General features: G+C 38.7%; 1 protein-coding gene across 1 annotated transcript in view; it reads left to right on the forward strand.

Moving 5' to 3' along the window:
• Positions 1-21,953, forward strand: part of LOC128666732 (zinc finger protein OZF) — a 63,810-nt gene that overhangs the window by 28,907 nt on the left and 12,950 nt on the right. Inside the window, exons 3-5 of the mRNA XM_053721483.1 lie at positions 234-360; positions 17,199-17,282; positions 18,044-18,127. Of these exons, the coding sequence (XP_053577458.1) occupies positions 234-360; positions 17,199-17,282; positions 18,044-18,127 (295 nt within the window). The remainder of the gene's footprint in view (positions 1-233; positions 361-17,198; positions 17,283-18,043; positions 18,128-21,953) is intronic.

The raw sequence follows: 21,953 nt of genomic DNA on the forward strand, positions 1-21,953 counted from the left end.
TGTCTGTTCATGGTCACTTGCTGAGCTTTGGGTTTGTTCATGGTCTTTATACAACACATACACAGCACAACCCCAGGGGGAGTGAGCACACTGACCATATGGTCTGTTCATGTTCACTGGCCGAGCTCTGGGTTTGTTCATGGTCATTGTCACAGTCAGTGTAATCTGTGTGGTTTACACTTTTTGAGTTAAATCCGGTTTTAATGGTTTGATTTATTTTTTTACATTTTAAGGAACCAATGGAGTTTGATGAAGTTGCTGTTTATTTCACGGAGGAGGAGTGGGGCTGTTTAACTGATGAACAAAAAGAGCTTTATAAGGATGTGATGATGGAGAATTACCTGACCCTCAGGTCTCTAGGTAATAATTTATATAACTCTACAGGGAATGGGACAAAGACGCATATAAGTGACACCTAATCTAGTGTTAAACATATAAGTGACACGTAATCTAGTGTTAAACACATATAAGTGACACATAATCTAGTGTTAAACACATATAAGTGACACATAATCTTGTGTTATACACATATAAGTGACACATAATCTAGTGTTTAACACATATAAGTGACACATAATCTAGTGTTTAACACATATAAGTGACATATAATCTAGTGTTATACACATATAAATGACACATAATCTTGTGTTAAATACATCTGTGACACCTAATCTTGTGTTGCACACATATAAGTGACACCTAATCTTGTGTTATACACATATAAGTGACACATAATCTAGTGTTAAACACATATAAGTGACACATAATCTAGTGTTAAACACATATAAGTGACACATAATATAGTGTTAAACACATATAAGTGACACATAATCTAGTGTTAAACACAAATAAGTGACACATAATCTTGTGTTATACACATATAAGTGACACATAATCTAGTGTTAAACACATATAAGTGACACATAATCTAGTTTTAAACACATATGAGTGACACCCTGTGTACATTCCCTTGTTCTGCTCCTGCCCTGTTTACCTTCCCTTGTACTGCTCCTGCCCTGTATACCTTCCCTTGCACTGCTCCTGCCCTGTGTACCTTCCCTTGTACTGCTCCCTGCCCTGTGTACCTTCCCTTGTACTGCTCCCTGCCCTGTGTACCTTCCCTTGCACTGCTCCTGCCCTGTGTACCTTCCCTTGTACTGCTCCCTGCCCTGTGTACCTTCCCTTGTTCTGCTCCTGCCCTGTTTACCTTCCCTTGTACTGCTCCTGCCCTGTATACCTTCCCTTGCACTGCTCCTGCCCTGTGTACCTTCCCTTGTACTGCTCCCTGCCCTGTGTACCTTCCCTTGTACTGCTCCCTGCCCTGTGTACCTTCCCTTGTACTGCTCCCTGCACTGTGTACCTTCCTTTGTACTACTCCTGCCCTGTGTACCTTCCCTTGTACTACTCCTGCCCTGTGTACCTTCCCTTGTACTGCTCCTGCCCTGTGTACCTTCCCTTGTACTGCTCCTGCCCTGTGTACCTTCCCTTGTACTGCTCCTGCCCTGTTTACCTTCCTTTGTACTGCTCCTGCCCTGTGTACCTTCCCTTGTACTGCTCCTGCCCTGTGTACCTTCCCTTGTACTGCTCTTGCCCTGTGTACCTTCTCTTGTACTGCTCCTGCCCTTTGTACCTTCCCTTGTACTGCTCCCTGCCCTGTGTACATTCCCTTGTACTGCTCCCTGCCCTGTGTACATTCCCTTGTACTGCTCCCTGCCCTGTGTACATTCCCTTGTACTGCTCCCTGCCCTGTGTACATTCCCTTGTACTGCTCCCTGCCCTGTGTACATTCCCTTGTACTGCTCCCTGCCCTGTGTACCTTCCCTTGTACTGCTCCCTGCCCTGTGTACCTTCCCTTGTACTGCTCCCTGCCCTGTGTACCATCCCTTGTACTGCTCCCTGCCCTGTGTACCATCCCTTGTACTGCTCCCTGCCCTGTGTACCATCCCTTGTACTGCTCCCTGCCCTGTGTACCATCCCTTGTACTGCTCCCTGCCCTGTGTACCTTCCCTTGTACTGCTCCCTGCCCTGTGTACCTTCCCTTGTACTGCTCATGCCCTGTGTACCGTCCCTTGTACTTCTGCCCTGTGTACCGTCCCTTGTACTGCTCCTGCCCTGTGTACCGTCCCTTGCACTGCTCCCTGCTTGGTAATCTTGCTGAGGTGCCACCACTAGTTATACATCACACAGTGTGCTACTGGCCCATAGTGATCCTGTCATACGTGTGTGTGTGTGTGTGATGTTGTAATACACAGTGAGTGCCCAGAGTCATAGGCTCTTCATCATAGAAGCAGTGGCTCTAGTGGGGCTCAGTATCTGAGTCCTAGACATCCACCACCTTTACAACACCAGGGGATATAGTGTATGGGGGTGAGTAGCTATTGCAGATATGTGTTATAAAATGTTATATTTACAGACGTTCTATACAAGCTCTAGTGTGATTATCTATAGTGACACGGTTGTCAGTAACAAGCTCTAGTGTGATTATCTGTAGTGACACGGTTGTCAGTAACAAGCTAAGAGCCATTCATATTTGTCATTTCTCTTGTTAAGTGTAGTCAGTCCACGGGTCATCCATTACTTATGGAATATATCTCTTCCTAACAGGAAGCTGCAAGAGGATCACCCAGCAGAGCTGCTATATAGCTCCTCCCCTCACATGTCATATTCAGTCATTCTCTTGCAGCCTAACTAGATAGGTCGCTGTGAGAGGTCTGTGGTGTTTTTTAACTTAGTTTATTTCTACAATCAAAAGTTTGTTATTTTAAATGGCACCGGAGTGTGCTGTTTATTCTCAGGCAGCATTAGAAGAAGAATCTGCCTGCGTTTTCTATGATCTTAGCAGACGTAACTAAGATCCACTGGCTGTTCTCATCTGAGGAGTGAGGTAACTTCAGAGAAGGGGAATAGCATGCAGGGCCCCCCTGCAAATGAGGTATGTGCAGTAATTATTTTTCTGAGGAATGGAATTGACTGAGAAAATACTGCTGATACCAATGTAAAGTAAGTTCAGCCTTAAATGCAGTGATAGCGACTGGTATTAGGCTGATGAGTGTGTGTACACTGAATGTATTTTTCTAAGGAATGGAATTGACTCTGAAAATACTGTTAATACTGAAATAATGTATGAGCCTTAACTGCAGTAAAAGCGACTGGTAGCAGGCTTATTAATAACAATTCATAAATTTTCAAATGTATGTTCAAAACGTTTACTGGCATGTTAATCGTTTTTTGTGAGGTACTTGGTGATAAAACTTATTGGGGCATGATTTTTACCACATGGCCATCTTTGTTTTCTGCATAGAAACAGTTTTCTGAGCTTCCCCACTGTTGTAATATGAGTGGGAGGGGCCTATTTTAGCTCTTTTTTGTGCAGTAAAAATTCAGTCACAATCTGTCTACTTCATCCTCCATGATCCAGATCGTCTCTAGAGAGCTCAGGGGTCTTCAAAATTCATTTTGAGGGAGGTAATCAGTCACAGCAGACCTGTGACAGTGTGTTTTGACTGTGAGAAAAACGTTAATTATTAAATTGTTAATCCGTTTTTGGGTATTAAGGGGTTAATCATCCATTTGCTGGTGGGTGCAATCCTTTGCTAACTTAATACATTTACTGTGAAAAATTGGTTGCTATAACTATTTTGGTTCATTGTTATTTCAACTGTGACAGCTTTTTGTGCTTCTTAAAGGCACAGTAGCGTTTTTTATATTGCTTGTAAATTTATTTAGAAAAGTATTTCCAAGCTTGCTAGTCTCATTGCTAGTCTGTTTAAACATGTCTGACACAGATGAATCTCTTTGTTCACTATGTTTAAAGGCCAATGTGGAGCCCAATAGAAATTTATGTACTAATTGCATTGATGCTACTTTAAATAAAAGTCAATCTTTACATGTAAAGAAATTATCACCAGACAACGAGGGGGAAGTTATGCCGACTAACTCTCCTCACGTGTCAGTGCCTTCGCCTCCCGCTCAGGAGGTGCGTGATTTTGTGGCGCCAAGTACATCAGGGAGGCCCTTACAAATCACTTTGCAAGACATGGCTACTGTTATGACAGAAGTATTATCTAAATTGTCAGAATTAAGAGGCAAGCGCGATAGCTCTGGGTTAAGGACAGAGCGCGCGGATGAGGTGAGAGCCATGTCAGATACTGCGTCACAGTTTGCAGAACGTGAAGACGGAGAGCTTCATTCTGTGGGTGACGGATCTGATCCAGGGAGACTGGATTCAGAGATTTCTAATTTTAAATTTAAGCTTGAGAACCTCCGCATATTGCTAGGGGAGGTATTAGCGGCTCTGAATGATTGTAACACGGTTGCAATTCCAGAAAAATTATGTAGGTTGGATAGATACTATGCGGTACTGGTGTGTACTGACGTGTTTCCTATACCTAAAAGGCTTACAGAGATTATTAGCAAGGAGTGGGATAGACCTGGTGTGCCCTTTTCCCCTCCTCCCATATTTAGGAAAATGTTTCCTATAGACGCCACCACACGAGACTTATGGCAGACGGTCCCTAAGGTGGAGGGAGCAGTTTCTACTTTAGCTAAGCGTACCACTATCCCGGTGGAGGATAGTTGTGCCTTTTCAGATCCAATGGATAAGAAATTAGAGGGTTACCTTAAGAAAATGTTTGTTCAACAAGGTTTTATCTTACAGCCCCTTGCATGCATTGCGCCTGTCACTGCTGCGGCGGCATTCTGGTTTGAGTCTCTGGAAGAGGCCATTCGCACAGCTCCATTGGATGAAATTATGAACAAGCTTAAAGCACTTAAGCTAGCTAACGCATTTGTTTCTGATGCCGTCGTACATTTAACCAAACTTACGGCTAAGAACTCCGGATTCGCCATCCAAGCGCGCAGAGCGCTATGGCTTAAATCCTGGTCAGCTGACGTGACTTCTAAATCTAAATTGCTTAATATTCCTTTCAAAGGGCAGACCTTATTCGGGCCCGGCTTGAAAGAAATTATAGCTGACATCACGGGAGGTAAGGGCCATGCTCTACCTCAGGACAGGGCCAAATCAAAGGCCAAACAGTCTAATTTTCGTGCCTTTCGTAACTTCAAGGCTGGAGCAGCATCAACTTCCTCCGCTCCAAAACAGGAAGGAACTGTTGCTCGTTACAGGCAGGGCTGGAAAGTTAACCAGTCCTAGAACAAGGGCAAGCAGGCCAAGAAACCTGCTGCTGCCTCCAAGACAGCATGAAGAGAGGGCCCCCTATCCAGAAACTGATCTAGTGGGGGGCAGACTTTCTCTCTTCGCCCAGGCTTGGGCAAGAGATGTCCAGGATCCCTGGGCGTTGGAGATCATATCTCAGGGATATCTCCTGGACTTCAAAACTTCTCCTCCACGAGGGAGATTTCATCTTTCAAGGTTATCAGCAAACCAAATAAAGAAAGAGGCGTTTCTACGCTGTGTACAAGACCTTTTACTAATGGGGGTGATCCACCCAGTTCCGCGGACGGAACACGGGCAGGGTTTCTATTCAAATCTATTTGTGATTCCCAAGAAAGAGGGAACCTTCAGACCAATCTTGGACTTAAAAATCCTAAACAAATTTCTAAGAGTTCCATCATTCAAAATGGAAACTATTCGAACCATCCTTCCCATGATCCAAGACGGTCAGTACATGACCACAGTGGATTTAAAGGATGCCTACCTTCACATACCGATTCACAAGGATCATTATCGGTACCTAAGATTTGCTTTCCTAGACAGGCATTACCAGTTTGTAGCTCTTCCCTTCGGATTAGCTACGGCTCCAAGAATCTTTACAAAAGTTCTGGGCTCACTTCTGGCGGTACTAAGACCGCGAGGCATAGCGGTGACTCCGTACCTAGACGACATTCTGATACAAGCGTCAAGTTTTCAAACTGCCAAGTCTCATACAGAGATAGTTCTGGCATTTCTGAGGTCGCATGGGTGGAAGGTGAACGTGGAAAAGAGTTCTCTATTACCACTTACAAGAGTTCCCTTTCTAGGGACTCTTATAGATTCTGTAGAGATGAAAATTTACCTGACAGAGGCCAGGTTATCAAAACTTCTAAATGCTTGCCGTGTCCTTCATTCCATTCCACACCCGTCAGTAGCTCAGTGCATGGAAGTAATCGGCTTAATGGTAGCGGCAATGGACATAGTACCATTTGCGCGCCTGCATCTCAGACCGCTGCAATTGTGCATGCTAAGTCAGTGGAACGGGGATTACTCAGATTTGTCCCCCCTACTAAGTCTGGATCAAGAGACCAGAGATTCTCTTCTATGGTGGCTCTCTCGGCCACATCTGTCCAAGGGGATGACTTTTCGCAGGCCAGATTGGACGATTGTAACAACAGACGCCAGCCTTCTAGGCTGGGGCGCAGTCTGGAACTCCCTGAAAGCTCAGGGATTATGGACTCAGGAGGAGAAACTCCTCCCAATAAATATTCTGGAATTAAGAGCAATATTCAATGCTCTCCTAGCTTGGCCTCAGTTAGCAACTCTGAGGTTCATCAGATTTCAGTCGGACAACATCACGACTGTGGCTTACATCAACCATCAAGGGGGAACCAGAAGTTCCCTAGCGATGTTGGAAGTCTCAAAGATAATTCGCTGGGCAGAGTCTCACTCTTGCCACCTGTCAGCGATTTACATCCCAGGCGTAGAGAACTGGGAGGCGGATTTTCTAAGTCGACAGACTTTTCATCCGGGGGAGTGGGAACTTCATCCGGAGGTCTTTGCTCAACTGATTCTTCGTTGGGGCAAACCAGATCTGGATCTCATGGCGTCTCGCCAGAACGCCAAGCTTCCTTGTTACGGATCCAGGTCCAGGGACCCGGGAGCGGTGCTGATAGATGCTCTGACAGCCCCTTTGGTCTTCAACATGGCTTATGTGTTTCCACCATTCCCGATGCTTCCTCGTTTGATTGCCAAGATCAAACAGGAGAGAGCTTCGGTGATTCTGATAGCGCCTGCGTGGCCACGCAGGACCTGGTATGCAGACCTAGTGGACATGTCGTCCTGTCCACCGTGGTCTCTGCCTCTGAGACAGGACCTTCTAATTCAGGGTCCTTTCAAACATCCAAATCTAATTTCTCTGAGGCTGACTGCATGGAGATTGAACGCTTGATTCTATCAAAGCGTGGCTTCTCTGAGTCGGTTGTTGATACCTTAATACAGGCTAGGAAGCCTGTTACCAGAAAAATTTACCATAAGATATGGCGTAAATATTTATATTGGTGCGAATCCAAGAGTTACTCATGGAGTAAGGTTAGGATTCCTAGGATATTGTCCTTTCTACAAGAGGGTTTAGAAAAGGGCTTATCTGCTAGTTCGTTAAAGGGACAGATTTTCTGTCTATTCTCCTACACAAACGTCTGGCTGAAGTTCCAGACGTTCAGGCTTTTTGTCAGGCTTTAACTAGGATTAAGCCTGTGTTTAAGACTGTTGCTCCGCCGTGGAGCTTAAACTTAGTTCTTAATGTTCTTCAAGGCGTTCCATTTGAACCCCTTCATTCCATTGATATCAAGCTGTTATCCTGGAAGGTTTTGTTTTTGATGGCTATTTCCTCGGCTCGAAGAGTCTCTGAGTTATCTGCCTTACATTGTTATTCTCCTTATCTGATTTTTCATTCAGACAGTTCTGCGTACTAAACCTGGATTCTTACCTAAGGTAGTTACTAACAGGAATATCAATCAAGAGATTGTTGTTCCATCATTGTGTCCTAACCCTTCTTCAAAGAAGGAACGACTTTTGCATAATTTGGACGTAGTCCGTGCCCTGAAGTTCTATTTGCAGGCAACTAAAGATTTTCGTCAAACTTCTTCCCTGTTTGTCGTTTACTCTGGACAGAGAAGAGGTCAAAAGGCTTCGGCTACCTCTCTCTCTTTTTGGCTTCGTAGCATAATACGTTTAGCCTATGAGACTGCTGGACAGCAGCCTCCTGAAAGGATTACAGCTCATTCTACTAGAGCTGTGGCTTCCACCTGGGCCTTTAAAAATGAGGCCTCTGTTGAACAGATTTGCAAGGCTGCGACTTGGTCTTCGCTTCACACCTTTTCAAAATTTTACAAATTTGACACTTTTGCTTCTTCGGAGGCTATTTTTGGGAGAAAGGTACTTCAGGCAGTGGTTCCTTCTGTTTAATGTTCCTGCCTTGTCCCTCCCTTCATCCGTGTACTTTAGCTTTGGTATTGGTATTCCATAAGTAATGGATGACCCGTGGACTGACTACACTTAACAAGAGAAAACATAATTTATGCTTACCTGATAAATTTATTTCTCTTGTAGTGTAGTCAGTCCACGGCCCGCCCTGTCTTTAAGGCAGACCTAAATTTTAATTAAACTCCAGTCACCACTGCACCCTATGGTTTCTCCTTTCTCGTCTGCTTTGGTCGAATGACTGAATATGACATGTGAGGGGAGGAGCTATATTGCAGCTCTGCTGGGTGATCCTCTTGCAGCTTCCTGTTAGGAAGAGATATATTCCATAAGTAATGGATGACCCGTGGACTGACTACACTACAAGAGAAATAAATTTATCAGGTAAGCATAAATTATGTTTTTAAGCTCTAGTGTGATTATCTGTAGTGACACAGTTGTCAGTAACAAGCTCTAGTGTGATTTATCTGTAGTGACACGGTTGTCAGTAACAAGCTTTAATGTGATTATCTGTAGTGACACGGTTGTCAGTAACAAGCTCTAGTGTGATTATCTGTAGTGACACAGTTGTCAGTAACAAGCTCTAGTGTGATTATCTGTAGTGACACAGTTGTCAGTAACAAGCTCTAATGTGATTATCTGTAGTGACACGGTTGTCGGTAACAAGCTTTAGTGTGATTATCTGTAGTTACACAGTTGTCAGTAACAAGCTTTAGGGCTCGATTTATCAAACTTTGTTCAAGATCGCCGTTCCGTTCTCCGTCAAGTACTCTGCATATCGCCATCCGATAGGCGCACATGTGCGCCATTATTTATCATAAAAGGGGTCGTATTTCTACGTTACTTTCCAAAGGCGAGATGTGGCGTGATATTGATAAATCTCGCCGTTATTCATATATTTGCGCCATATTTATTATTAAAAATGTCTTAAATTAAAGCGCATATGAGAAATAAATGTGAATTCTCATTGATTACTTTTTAATTTGTATTGTTCAGTTATCAATGTTACAAATTCGATGTGTGCTTTTCAATAAACACAAAATTTATTTATATTTACGATAATCGCTAACAATGTTTTAAAAATTTGAATATAATAATTGTGATCATATTATCACATTCTCTCACATATAAATCTTAAGTTAAATGGTAAGATTAAAATTTAATGTTGAAATAACACAATTTTTTTATATCTACTTTATTATTTGTTGTATCAATGTTTATATTATTTAAGAAAGCACATCAAGATCTCATTCAAAATTGTATTACAAATTATATCTTTGTATTAACTTTTGAAATACTTATATAAACATGAGTTTATGTATTTCAAAGATATAACCCAACCCTTTGATCTAACCCAACTCTTATATTTATATCCACCTCCCCCCTCAGCATTAATATAGGTTTTTTTAGATTAAATAAACACACACACACCTTTAAATTGAAAAATATATGTATTTATTGTAAACCAAAATAAAAGTTATTTTCATATCATAATATTTTTTTTTATTTAAAACTGAAAAGAAATAATTTTTTTCTTTATTGTTCCTAATTAAAAGGATTGATATTTTTCTCTTAAGTTTTGCACTTTTATGTATGTCCTCATCAAATTATTTTCAACTTCCAGCAGGGTATCCAAAATTTCTTTTTTGTTTATAGTTATTTCTTGATCTTCAGGCACTATACCAATGAGAAATAGAAAAATAGTTATGTCATGACTTGAATACATTTCAGTAAAGTATTACAAGATCAATAGTGTTTTAACTAATGCTAACAAGAAACACAGACAAAAGACTAATCTCTTGTTAGAAGGTTTTATCTACACCTCTGTTGTTATTTAAAAGCATGTCATCTTGATAATACTGTGTACACGCACATGCATCTTTTGTTCCACACAATAGTGAAAGCTAAAGATTGTTATGATACAAAAGAACTCACTCCAATCATAAAATTCCGTTACATTGGATGAATTAGATTGCATTTCTTCTTCATGTTCAAGGTTCTGTCCTTCATCTTGAATAGCTGAAAGACATACATAATTATAACAGGAATACTTATGTAATAGAACAATGCTGATTGAAATCCATATCTCTTTTCAATAATTATTCACTAAAACAAAAGTTCTATTTTAGTACAAATAATGACATATAAGGAGTGACTGAATAGACATATGAACCTACATATATTAGTGTCTTGTTGTTGCTCGCTATTTGGTGAATCTTGATTCATATTATTATTTTCCTCTTCAACAATTATATCTTCAATGGCATTTTGGTCTGTATCTTCTTCAATCATGTCTATAATTAATATGATTATAGTCATTAAATAGAATAATTTTATTTATTTGTAAGATATATGTTAAGGAAATCTACCTTCATTGTCAGATTCATCATCAATGATGGGCATTGGCCTTCTGCGACGTTGTCGCCTTTTTTTCTTTTTCCCTTTTTGTAAAAATTTTGAACATATAAATGTTAATATCAATGATGAGTTATCTTAATATTAAACATTTTAGTAACTATATTCATACCTGTTGTCATTATAGCCTCAGACTCCAGAAAAACAGTCGGTAGTGGATCACAATCAGCTTCTGGACTGGATGGATTCCATTTTATTGGGCGCAGATAACGGGGCCTTTTTCTATTTTTGACTGTTAAAAATTGAAATACAATTGTATTTATATTGTTAATCGATTGTACAGTACAACATCAGACTGAAACAATTACATTGTTAATACTGTTTCACAAACCGCAATAAATCTAAAATGGATACAAAATTTGCAATTATATTTCTGCACAAAGTTCAAGATAAACAAAGTAACAACTAATGACAGATTACAATAGAGTTAAAAAAATGATACACAACTATTACATAAATACTTACATTTCATAACATAGCTTCTTATTAGGGTCCTTAATTTAGATTGTCTCCGGATTAGATCATTATAACGCTTCAGGCACTGTTTTCTAGTCCTATTATGGCCAGACAGACGTCTGACCCGTCGCACCATCTCTGATAAAATTGGATTTCTTCTATCCTGTTCCAATGTGAATATCCCCTTCTTTTTTTTCGGAAAATACTTTTCCATTGTATAGGTGATAATCAGTAATTCACCAATGGAAAACTTCTTGGAACGATTCATCTTCAAATGTATGTATGTATCTCTCTAACCATAAAACTCCACCCAATAACGGAACTAATTGTTATTGTTAGTGCGCATTAAAATATACCCATTTTAAAAATGATTTATTTTTAAAAGAAATAAGTAATCGAGTCGAAACTTCATTATTTATCAATATTAAAGAAAAAATATTAAACAAGTTACATCTTTTTGTATCAATATAGATTACATGTAAGTTGTTACAAGGTACAGTCGATAGAAGATAACTGGCAATTGTTACAATGCGCAATAAATGTGACGATATTTGTAAAGTCGATACATTTGTTTTCCTAGTTTAAATTTATTTTTAGGGCTATGTTCGTTGTTACCCCAATTGATACATACAAATAGTTTCGAATTTTAAAAAAGAATGTATATAATAATAAAAACACATCAATTTGAAAAAAATACACATTTGACCAATAGGAATAAAGTAAATTCTAATTGTGCAATCAAATTACAGTTACTAATTTTATTTAAATTATTCAGTAATCTATTCATATAACGCCCCATTTCTGTAACGTTCTGGAACAAAAGTTGTTAGTGATAATTGTTCATTACTTTATTCTGACTTCTAACGAAGACACTATTTTTATTAGCGCCATTTTTTGATCTAAATTTGCGATGGCTACTGGACTAGCTGGAAAAACGAAAAGTGGCCGAAGTGTGATGTTTAGTCATCGACAGAACTGTATTCTAGTTGAAGTGGTCATCGAACATTACGATATTATTATCGGATATCAAGCAAAATCTGTCAACCCTCAAAGAAAAAAGGCTATTTGGGAACAAATTAGTCGTGCTGTGTCAGCAGAGGGTAGTTTTCCGAAAGACGTCAGGGCCTGTCGGAAGCGGGTGAATGATATTCGTAAGAATATTAAAAGAAAAGTATGCAAGGAAAAGCAGTTATCAAAAGGAACTGGTGGAGGCCCCGCATATAGGGCTGAACTGCTTGACTACGAACAGATGCTGTATGCCAGGATGGGGGATGCTGTCGTGGTGGGACTTGATGTACCATCAGATACCATGGATTTTCGAGGTAAATATCTAATTGATTGCTATTAAACGAATAGTATAATATATTCTTAACTTATATTTCAAGATTCAGACAGAGCATACCCTGTTAATAATTTTTTTATATGAATATTTTTTATTTTTTTTATTTTAATATGTATTGAACAAAGTATGCTTGTAAGCTTGGAAGCAGGACCATTTTTGGATGAGGACCTGGATACCGCTTGTTAATTGGCTGGCTACATTTAAAAAGAAACCAATCAGCAAGCGCTAAACAGGTGTCACACCCAAAAATGGCCACGCTTCTAAACTTAGATTTTTTGTTTGGGAAATGAGAGATAATCCAAAAAGAAGAAAATATAAAAATTTTAATAGTATTGAATTATAAACATTTTTTGAAATTCAATGCTCTATCAGAATAATGAAATAATAATTTACACTACACTATTTCTTTAACATGTATTTTGTATATTCATTTTCTCAATATTTAATTTTAATTAAATTTTAATTTGTTTATATCTACTATAGAAGAACATGAACAGGCATTAGAAAATGAATTAGAAAATGCCCAGGTGGACCTACCATCCGAGTCTGAGTTGACTAGTGAACAACCCACAACATCTTCATGTGGTATACCATGCAGGGAAGAAACTACCAGTAAGTACAAGTATATTACAAAAATGATAATATCATTTGTATTAATGAAAAGAATGGACAATGAATATGTATTACTACGTTTCTTACTTTTCGCCATGAAAATTCTGTTTATGTAAAGATATTTAATTTAAAAACATATATATGAATATCAATGTATTTTTGTTACAGGTGTCATGGGATTACTACAAACTATGCAAGATTCGTCAATTACATTATTTGATGGTAATTATTGACCTTTTTTTTTTTTTTTTAATTAATTTTATTAATTTTTTAAAATAATTATTTTTTACATTCATAGATGAAATAGAAATCACATTACAACCACTTGTGACTGACACAGTTTGTCAGGAGGATGATGATGATGAGACACAAATAGAGGGACAAACATCAACACAAGTTGAAACACCACATGTAGAGGAATCAGAATGTGAGGAAGAGATTGAGGATGCAGAACAATGCCCGATAGATGAACCGGAGAGACCAAATGAGGTTGAAAGATTAACAGATATGGCATTGTCTTTCAGAAACGAACAAAATGAATTTTTTAAACAAATGATAGAATTGGAAAAACAAAGAAATAATATACTTCAAGAACAATTAACAGTGCAAAAGGAGTATTATCAGAAAAAGTTAGAGTTCTTGAATAGACGACATCCTGATTTCTAATTCTATTCTCCATATATACCTTCAAGTTACGGGTTCTAAAATATTTAACGCACTTATAGCCTTGGTTAATGTTTATTAGAGTTCACTGTTTTGATGTTAATTTTTGTTGTTTAATAAAGTTTTTTATATTAATAAATATTAATAAATAAAAAAAATTTATTCAAAGTAAATAACGAACCATTTTTTTGTTTCAAAATATTCATTTTTTATTCAAAAAGAGAAAAAGATATGTATAAATAACACAACACAACTTTGGTTATAAACTATATAAATTCTATTTTTAATTAAAAAAAAATGTATTTCTATATATATATATATATATATATATATATATATATATATATATATATATATATATATAGAGAGAGAGAGAGAGAGAGAGAGAGAGAGATATAGATATATAAATAACACAACACAACTTTGGTATCAAACTATGTAATTTCTCTTATATAAAAATAAAATTATATATATATATATATATATATGTATATATATATATATATATATATATATATATATATATACACAATTCTATCAATTTTAATTATTAAATTAAACCAAGGTATTTGAATCCAATCATAAAATTTCCTGAAAAAAAAAAAAAGATGTAATTAATTATATAGAACAAACAATATTAACATGTTAATACAATTTTATTAAGTAGACTTACATCTAAAAAATCGTTCAATAATTTCAAGACGATTTTCCACTCCAGCTCTTGTGGTATGTCTTGTGACAATTTCATGAGGAACATAAACATCTTCTGGAACATCCTCCAGACACACCTCATCTATATTTAGTTGGGAAATAGCAATATTGTGCATTATGCATGACACCAGAATTATGTCATTACATTTCTCTGGGGAATATTGTAGATCACCACCAGAACGGTCCAACACCCGAAATCTCATTTTCAGTACCCCGAATGTACGCTCAATAGCACTCCTTGTCGACCTGTGAGATTCGTTGAACTTGATTTCTGATCGTGTATGAGGTATTGGTACAGGTGTCAAGAGCCAAGGCCTACAGGGGTACCCGCTGTCACCTTCAAAAATATAAGACAATTACAAATTAGCGACATGTAACAACAGGTTTATGAGGTTAAAATATGACATTTTATAAATAAATATAAAAATTTTAATATTCACCTAATAGCCAACCGTGTGGCATCTCTCCACGTTCAAATGCTGCAAATAAAGCAGACTGCTTTAATATGTGATAATCGTGGCATGACCCTGGAAAACCTGATCTTACTGCCCAAAACCGAAGGTTAGAGTCACATACTGCTTGAACATTGAGAGAGTGGAAGTGTTTCCGATTTCGATATTGCTCCTCCCTTAAAGCTGGTGGTCTAATTGCAATATGTGTGCAATCAATTGCACCTAGGACATTTGGAATGCCGGCAACTTGATAAAAACCAGATTTTACTTGGTGCCATTCATGTACATTCCTTGGCACATATATAAATTTATTTAGATGCTTCAAAATCGCTTTTAACACAGTCCTCAAATGTCTACAAAAAGAAGGCTGACTCATGCCAACCACTGCACTGGACACAGCCTGAAAAGAGCCCGTGGCTAGGAAATGCAAAACTGCCAATAACTTGAGCATTCCAGGTATTGCCCTTGTTCTTCTAGTCTGTGGCTCTAGATCATTCTGTATTAGAACATATAGATTTTGTATGCTCTCCCTGTTTAGGCGAAATCTTTTTTTTATCTGATAATCAGATAATGCCTGTAGTCCACAACGAGGTAGAAAAACTCGTGGAACTCTTTGCCGTCTACGTATTGGCAAAATCTGTTCATTTCTTCGATTTTCATGGCCCCTTGCTAAAGAAATTGCAGACAAAATAAGGAAATAATCCATCTTCTTGCGCTGAAAATATGGAGTAAATTAGATGTTCTCCTATCTCTTCATGGAGAACATTAGTAGTCGTATTAGGAGGAGAACTTTAGGCTCTCCAATGGCGCAAAATAATGATAAATATCTATTTTGGAGAGAAATAGGTCGTATTCTTGAATATACACCCTGAAAAGGGCGTTTTAAAGCTTTAATTTGCGCAAATGTGCGCCTAGGCGAGGGACATTGAAGTGCGAGAATTTTGCAGTCGTATTTGCACATTTTTAGGAGTATTTCTTAATGATAAATAGGAGATATATTACGACGGCGTGAATTAAGGCGCAAATTAAGGAGAATATGTTTGATAAATCGAGCCCCTAGTGTGATTATCTGTAGTGACACAGTTGTCAGTAACAAGCTATAATGTGATTATCTGTAGTGACACAGTTGTCAGTAGCAAGCTCTAGTGTGATTATCTGTAGTGACACAGTTGTCAGTAACAAGCTCTAGTGTGATTATCTGTAGTGACACGGTTGTCAGTAACAAGCTTTAGTGTGATTATCTGTAGTGACACGGTTGTCGGTAACAAGCTCTAGTGTGATTTATCTGTAGTGACACAGATGTCAGTAACAAGCTCTAGTGTGATTATCTGTAGTGACACGGTTGTCAGTAACAAGCTCTAGTGTGATTATCTGTAGTAACACGGTTGTCAGTAACAAGCTTTAGTGTGATTATCTGTAGTGACACGGTTGTTAGTAACAAGCTCTAGTGTGATTATCTGTAGTGACACAGTTGTCAGTAGCAAGCTCTAGTGTGATTTATCTGTAGTGACACAGTTGTCAGTAACAAGCTTTAGTGTGATTATCTGTAGTGACACGGTTGTCAGTAACAAGCTCTAGTGTGATTATCTGTAGTGACACAGTTGTCAGTAACAAGCTCTAGTGTGATTATCTGTAGTGACACGGTTGTCAGTAACAAGCTTTAGTGTGATTATCTGTAGTGACACGGTTGTCGGTAACAAGCTCTAATGTGATTATCTGTAGTGACACGGTTGTCAGTAACAAGCTTTAGTGTGATTATCTGTAGTGACACGGTTGTCAGTAACAAGCTTTAGTGTGATTATCTGTAGTGACACAGTTGTCAGTAACAAGCTCTAATGTGATTATCTGTAGTGACACGGTTGTCAGTAACAAGTTCTAGTGTGATTATCTGTAGTGACACAGTTGTCAGTAACAAGCTCTAGTGTGATTATCTGTAGTGACACAGTTGTCAGTAACAAGCTCTAATGTGATTATCTGTAGTGACACGGTTGTCAGTAACAAGTTCTAGTGTGATTATCTGTAGTGACACAGTTGTCAGTAACAAGCTCTAGTGTGATTATCTGTAGTGACACAGTTGTCAGTAACAAGCTTTAGTGTGATTATCTGTAGTGACACGGTTGTCAGTAACAAGCTTTAGTGTGATTATCTGTAGTGACACAGTTGTCAGTAACAAGCTTTAGTGTGATTATCTGTAGTGACACGGTTGTCAGTAACAAGCTTTAGTGTGATTATCTGTAGTGACACAGTTGTCAGTAACAAGCTTTAGTGTGATTATCTGTAGTGACACAGTTGTCGGTAACAAGCTCTAGTGTGATTATCTGTAGTGACACAGTTGTCAGTAACAAGCTAAGAGCCATTCATGTTTGTCACCGTGTAGCGGTCTTTTTCTCACCAGTGATTTATGTCCATACAGGGTTTGTTCAAGTAAAACCTTTACTGGTTAAGAAGATTGAGTGCAGAGAGGAGCCGTATGGGAGCAGTTTGCCAATTAACAAATGTGAGTAATGAAATAGTAAATCCGGTTTATAACACTTACAGTTTTTTTTTGTATTGGAAATTTGATCTTTTTTATCTTGTTAATCCTTGAGGCATTCACCAACAAAAATCGTTCCACCTTAAGAAGGAGGGAAAGCTCTAGTGTGATTATCTGTAGTGACACAGTTGTCAGTAACAAGCTTTAGTGTGATTATCTGTAGTGACACAGTTGTCAGTAACAAGCTCTAATGTGATTATCTGTAGTGACACGGTTGTCAGTAACAAGTTCTAGTGTGATTATCTGTAGTGACACAGTTGTCAGTAACAAGCTCTAGTGTGATTATCTGTAGTGACACAGTTGTCAGTAACAAGCTTTAGTGTGATTATCTGTAGTGACACGGTTGTCAGTAACAAGCTTTAGTGTGATTATCTGTAGTGACACAGTTGTCAGTAACAAGCTTTAGTGTGATTATCTGTAGTGACACGGTTGTCAGTAACAAGCTTTAGTGTGATTATCTGTAGTGACACAGTTGTCAGTAACAAGCTCTAGTGTGATTATCTGTAGTGACACAGTTGTCAGTAACAAGCTTTAGTGTGATTATCTGTAGTGACACAGTTGTCAGTAACAAGCTTTAGTGTGATTATCTGTAGTGACACAGTTGTCGGTAACAAGCTCTAGTGTGATTATCTGTAGTGACACAGTTGTCAGTAACAAGCTAAGAGCCATTCATGTTTGTCACCGTGTAGCGGTCTTTTTCTCACCAGTGATTTATGTCCATACAGGGTTTGTTCAAGTAAAACCTTTACTGGTTAAGAAGATTGAGTGCAGAGAGGAGCCGTATGGGAGCAGTTTGCCAATTAACAAATGTGAGTAATGAAATAGTAAATCCGGTTTATAACACTTACAGTTTTTTTTTGTATTGGAAATTTGATCTTTTTTATCTTGTTAATCCTTGAGGCATTCACCAACAAAAATCGTTCCACCTTAAGAAGGAGGGAAAGTCCGGTTATCACCCTTGTTCTGCTCTTCTCATAGGCCCAGAGGCAGAACTTTTTTTTTACTTTCTGCAATGAGATTTTTTTAATGAACATTTTTCTGTAGGTCATTTTTAAAATAAAATTTAAATTAGGCAGTTACAGTAAAGCACCAGTTCAAATGCAATGTGTTGGTTAACGGGAGAATAAAGCCGTTTTTATAGTTTTATAATATGGTGCAGCAGTGGAAAATTGCATTGCATATTAGCTGCAGACAAAAACTAATTTGTAAAGTGTCTCTTTAATTAATTTATTTCCTTTTCTCTTGGTCTAACATAGAAATGTAGTAATAAAAATGGTGCAATGCTCATATGAACGTCTTACATTAAGAAGTCACAGCTTTGCAGACTGGGAAAGGCTAGGGGGCGGGTTTGAAGAGAATCTGAGCCAGTCAACAATAAATGCTCTGCTGCTTTACAGAGCTACTGCATATTTGACTGTTCACTTCAAAAAGCAGCTGCACAGCGCAGCCAGAGCACGGCTCTGTTTGATGAGAACAGCCTGATGTGGAACAGCGCTGCAAAGTTAAAGCAGTAACAGTTTCTGCATGTGTCCTGTTCTTTCTGAAGACATTAACATCTCAGATCACTGCATGTTCTGCCTTGGGGCCCATAGGATGGGAAGTTACTACTGCTGGGCACCATAGATCAGCATGTTATTTATTTATTGGTTCTAATATCTGTGCATTTTATGTATGCTCCCTGTAAATACTGGAGTTGGACCCTTTGTTGTCTGAAACCATTTGGTGCATATTATTAATGCTGTAATAAAGCCGTATTCGTTAGGCTGCTCATACTTCACAGTACAGTGGCACTCGCTGATTGGTGCATTGCGGGAGATAGGAAACACCCGTTCTGCAGTCAGCATGATTTCCTGGGCCCTTAAAAAGGCCAGTTTCCTGCAGGTAGACTCCACCAATCCTCAGCGCCTCTTCATGGTCCTAGAATCCTGCCCCGGCTCCTAACATTTTGGGTTATTATCCATATATCTGTATTATAGAAATACCACTCTCTGGCTCCTTAAATATTCTATCGGCTTCCATTTTTTAAACCAATTTGTCAAGCACTGGTCTAGAATCACTACCAGTTATAAGCCAGGCTTAGTTTTCTCTGTTTGTAGATATTGTCACATTGGGCTTTAAGGAAAAACACCTATAATTCTATTTCTTGCTCCCAAGGCTGATGTTGTATATATTACACTTTATCATAAAATAAACAACAGTTCAGACATTATTTGGAGCCATATTACCTTGAGGCCCTACAAATCCAGACCATCATGCCTTGTTCATCAGTACCATGAAATGGCAAGGACTAGGGCGCTGATGGTATTGGCAGAAGTGAGGTTACAGCCATTTGTTTTTCCACTACAGATGGATATGGGTTTCCCAGCAGCACCTAATTCAGCATCATGCAGATTGTACACTTGCTATTGGGCTGATTTTAGTGACAACCGCTACCAACCCCCAATCCAATGACATTATCAGGATGCGAGGAGTTTTAGCCAATCAGGGGCTCTTGCCGCAGACTGTCTGCTATTGGCTGCTTTACCATTAGGCTGTTAATTAGTCTCAGTGTCTATGAAATGGCAGTTTAAGGCTAAACCTACGTAGGCTCATACAGCCCACCTCGTATCTCCCTGTCTTGCTGTGAATAGCCAATAACATGTGTGCCATATAGATAAGACTGTGCTCACACCTGTGCAGTTACCTAGGAGTCAGCACTGATTGGCTAAAATGCAAGTCTATCCAAAGCACTGAGGAAAGGGGGCAGTCTGCAGAGGCTTAGATACAAGGTCAAGGTAATCACTGAGGTAACAAACTGTTGGTTATGAAAAAACTGGTGAATAGGTAATAAAGAGATTATCTATCTTTTTAAACAATAACATTTTTGGTCTTTACTGTGCTTTATGTATCCTGGTACTCTGAGCAGGCTGTGACCCACTGGTCTGAGCTACTGACCCTACAGACCCTGTACACTGAGTAGGCTGTGACCCACTGGTCTGAGTTACTGACCCTACAGACCCTGTACACTGAGCAGGCTGTGACCCACTGGTCTGAGCTACTGACCCTACAGTCAAGTCAAGAATACTTTATTAGCATGACATTATTACATGTGTTGCCAAAGTAATATGTTACAATAAAACAGATCAATAACAATTTATAAAGTAGGAGTATAGTGGGTAAATATGATAGTTCATATAATCTGATTGGGGGTTCTGGTCATGTGACAGTCTGCTACATATTTTGCTACTATCCTTGTAGCTTTGTTTTTTTCTCCTAAGAGTACACATAGCCTTTCTTGTTCCGACATCTGTGGGAAGTCTGTTATTTCTTTCATTATTTTTGGGAAGTATTTATCCCTTAAGAGTTTGTATCTTGTACAGTACAAGAGGAAGTCTGTTTCAGTCTCTATGTCCCCACTGTCACACTGTGCACATTATCTGGCTGCCCTGGGTCTCCATTTCTTTTGCAAGATGTACCGACTCCACGGATTCATCCTTGTGGGATATTATCCTTCCTAACAGGAAATGGCAAAGAGAGCACCACAGCAGAGCTGTGTATATAGCTCCCCCCTTAACTCCACCCCCCAGTCATTCTCTTTGCCGGCTCTAAGCAGGAAGGGTAAAGTGAAAGAGGTGTTAAACTGTTAGTTTTATTTTATCTTCAATCAAGAGTTTGTTATTTTTAAATAGTACCGGTGTTGTACTATTTACTCTCAGGCAGGACATAGATGAAGATTTCTGCCTGGAGGATGATGATCTTAGCATTTGTAACTAAGGTCCACTGCTGTTCCCACAGAAGCTGAGGAGTACAGGAAAACTTCAGTGTGAGGAACGGTTTCTTGCTATACAGCAATGAGGTATGTTCAGTTATAATTTCTGCAGAGACTGTGTTAACTCTGAAATGCTCACAGTATCCCCATTAGGGGAAGGGTAAACAGTAATCCTAGTTTATAAGGGGCATTACTAGCTTGCATAATGGGCTAATTTCATGGGCACTCAGTTTGATATATTGGGCAAACGTTTGTGTGTCTGGGAGTAAAACGTTTTTATTTTATGATGGGACATCTGTTTGAGGGTTCATTTGGCTTATTTAGGTTTTTTTTTTATAACCCACATGGTTTTCAAACAGGGTTTGATGGATTTAGTGTAGGCCCCAGCAACATTGAGTGAGATGGGCAGGGCCTATTTTCGCGCCTCAGTTGCGCATTTAGATAATACAGACAAGCAGCCTTTCCAGAGGTCCTGGTACTCTTCTGGAGCCTAAACTAAGCTTTATCCTCATATTTTCGTCCCCTAAGGGCAGGTGGGCGCCACAGCAGAGCTGTGGCAATGTGCTGACAGGGGTTTTTACCGGTTTTGGGCATTATCAATCCGGTTTGCTCATTTTGGGGTTTATTGCCTATTTACTTGTGGTGCAATCTTTCTAAAGCATTGTGGGTACACTGTTAAAATTTCAGAAAATTTGAAGCAATTTTAACCTGTTTTACAGTTTGTGTATGCCTTTTTTTCTCTTAAAGGCACAGTACCGTTTTTGAAAATTGTTTTTTTTTCATTAAATAAAGTGTTTTCCAAGCTTGCTTGTCTCATTACTAGCCTGTTTTAACATGTCTGACATTGAGGAAACTCATTGCTCAATTTGTTTAGAAGCCATTGTGGA

This window comes from Bombina bombina, chromosome 7 (assembly GCF_027579735.1).
Source record: "Bombina bombina isolate aBomBom1 chromosome 7, aBomBom1.pri, whole genome shotgun sequence".
Taxonomy (NCBI): Eukaryota; Metazoa; Chordata; class Amphibia; order Anura; family Bombinatoridae; genus Bombina; species Bombina bombina.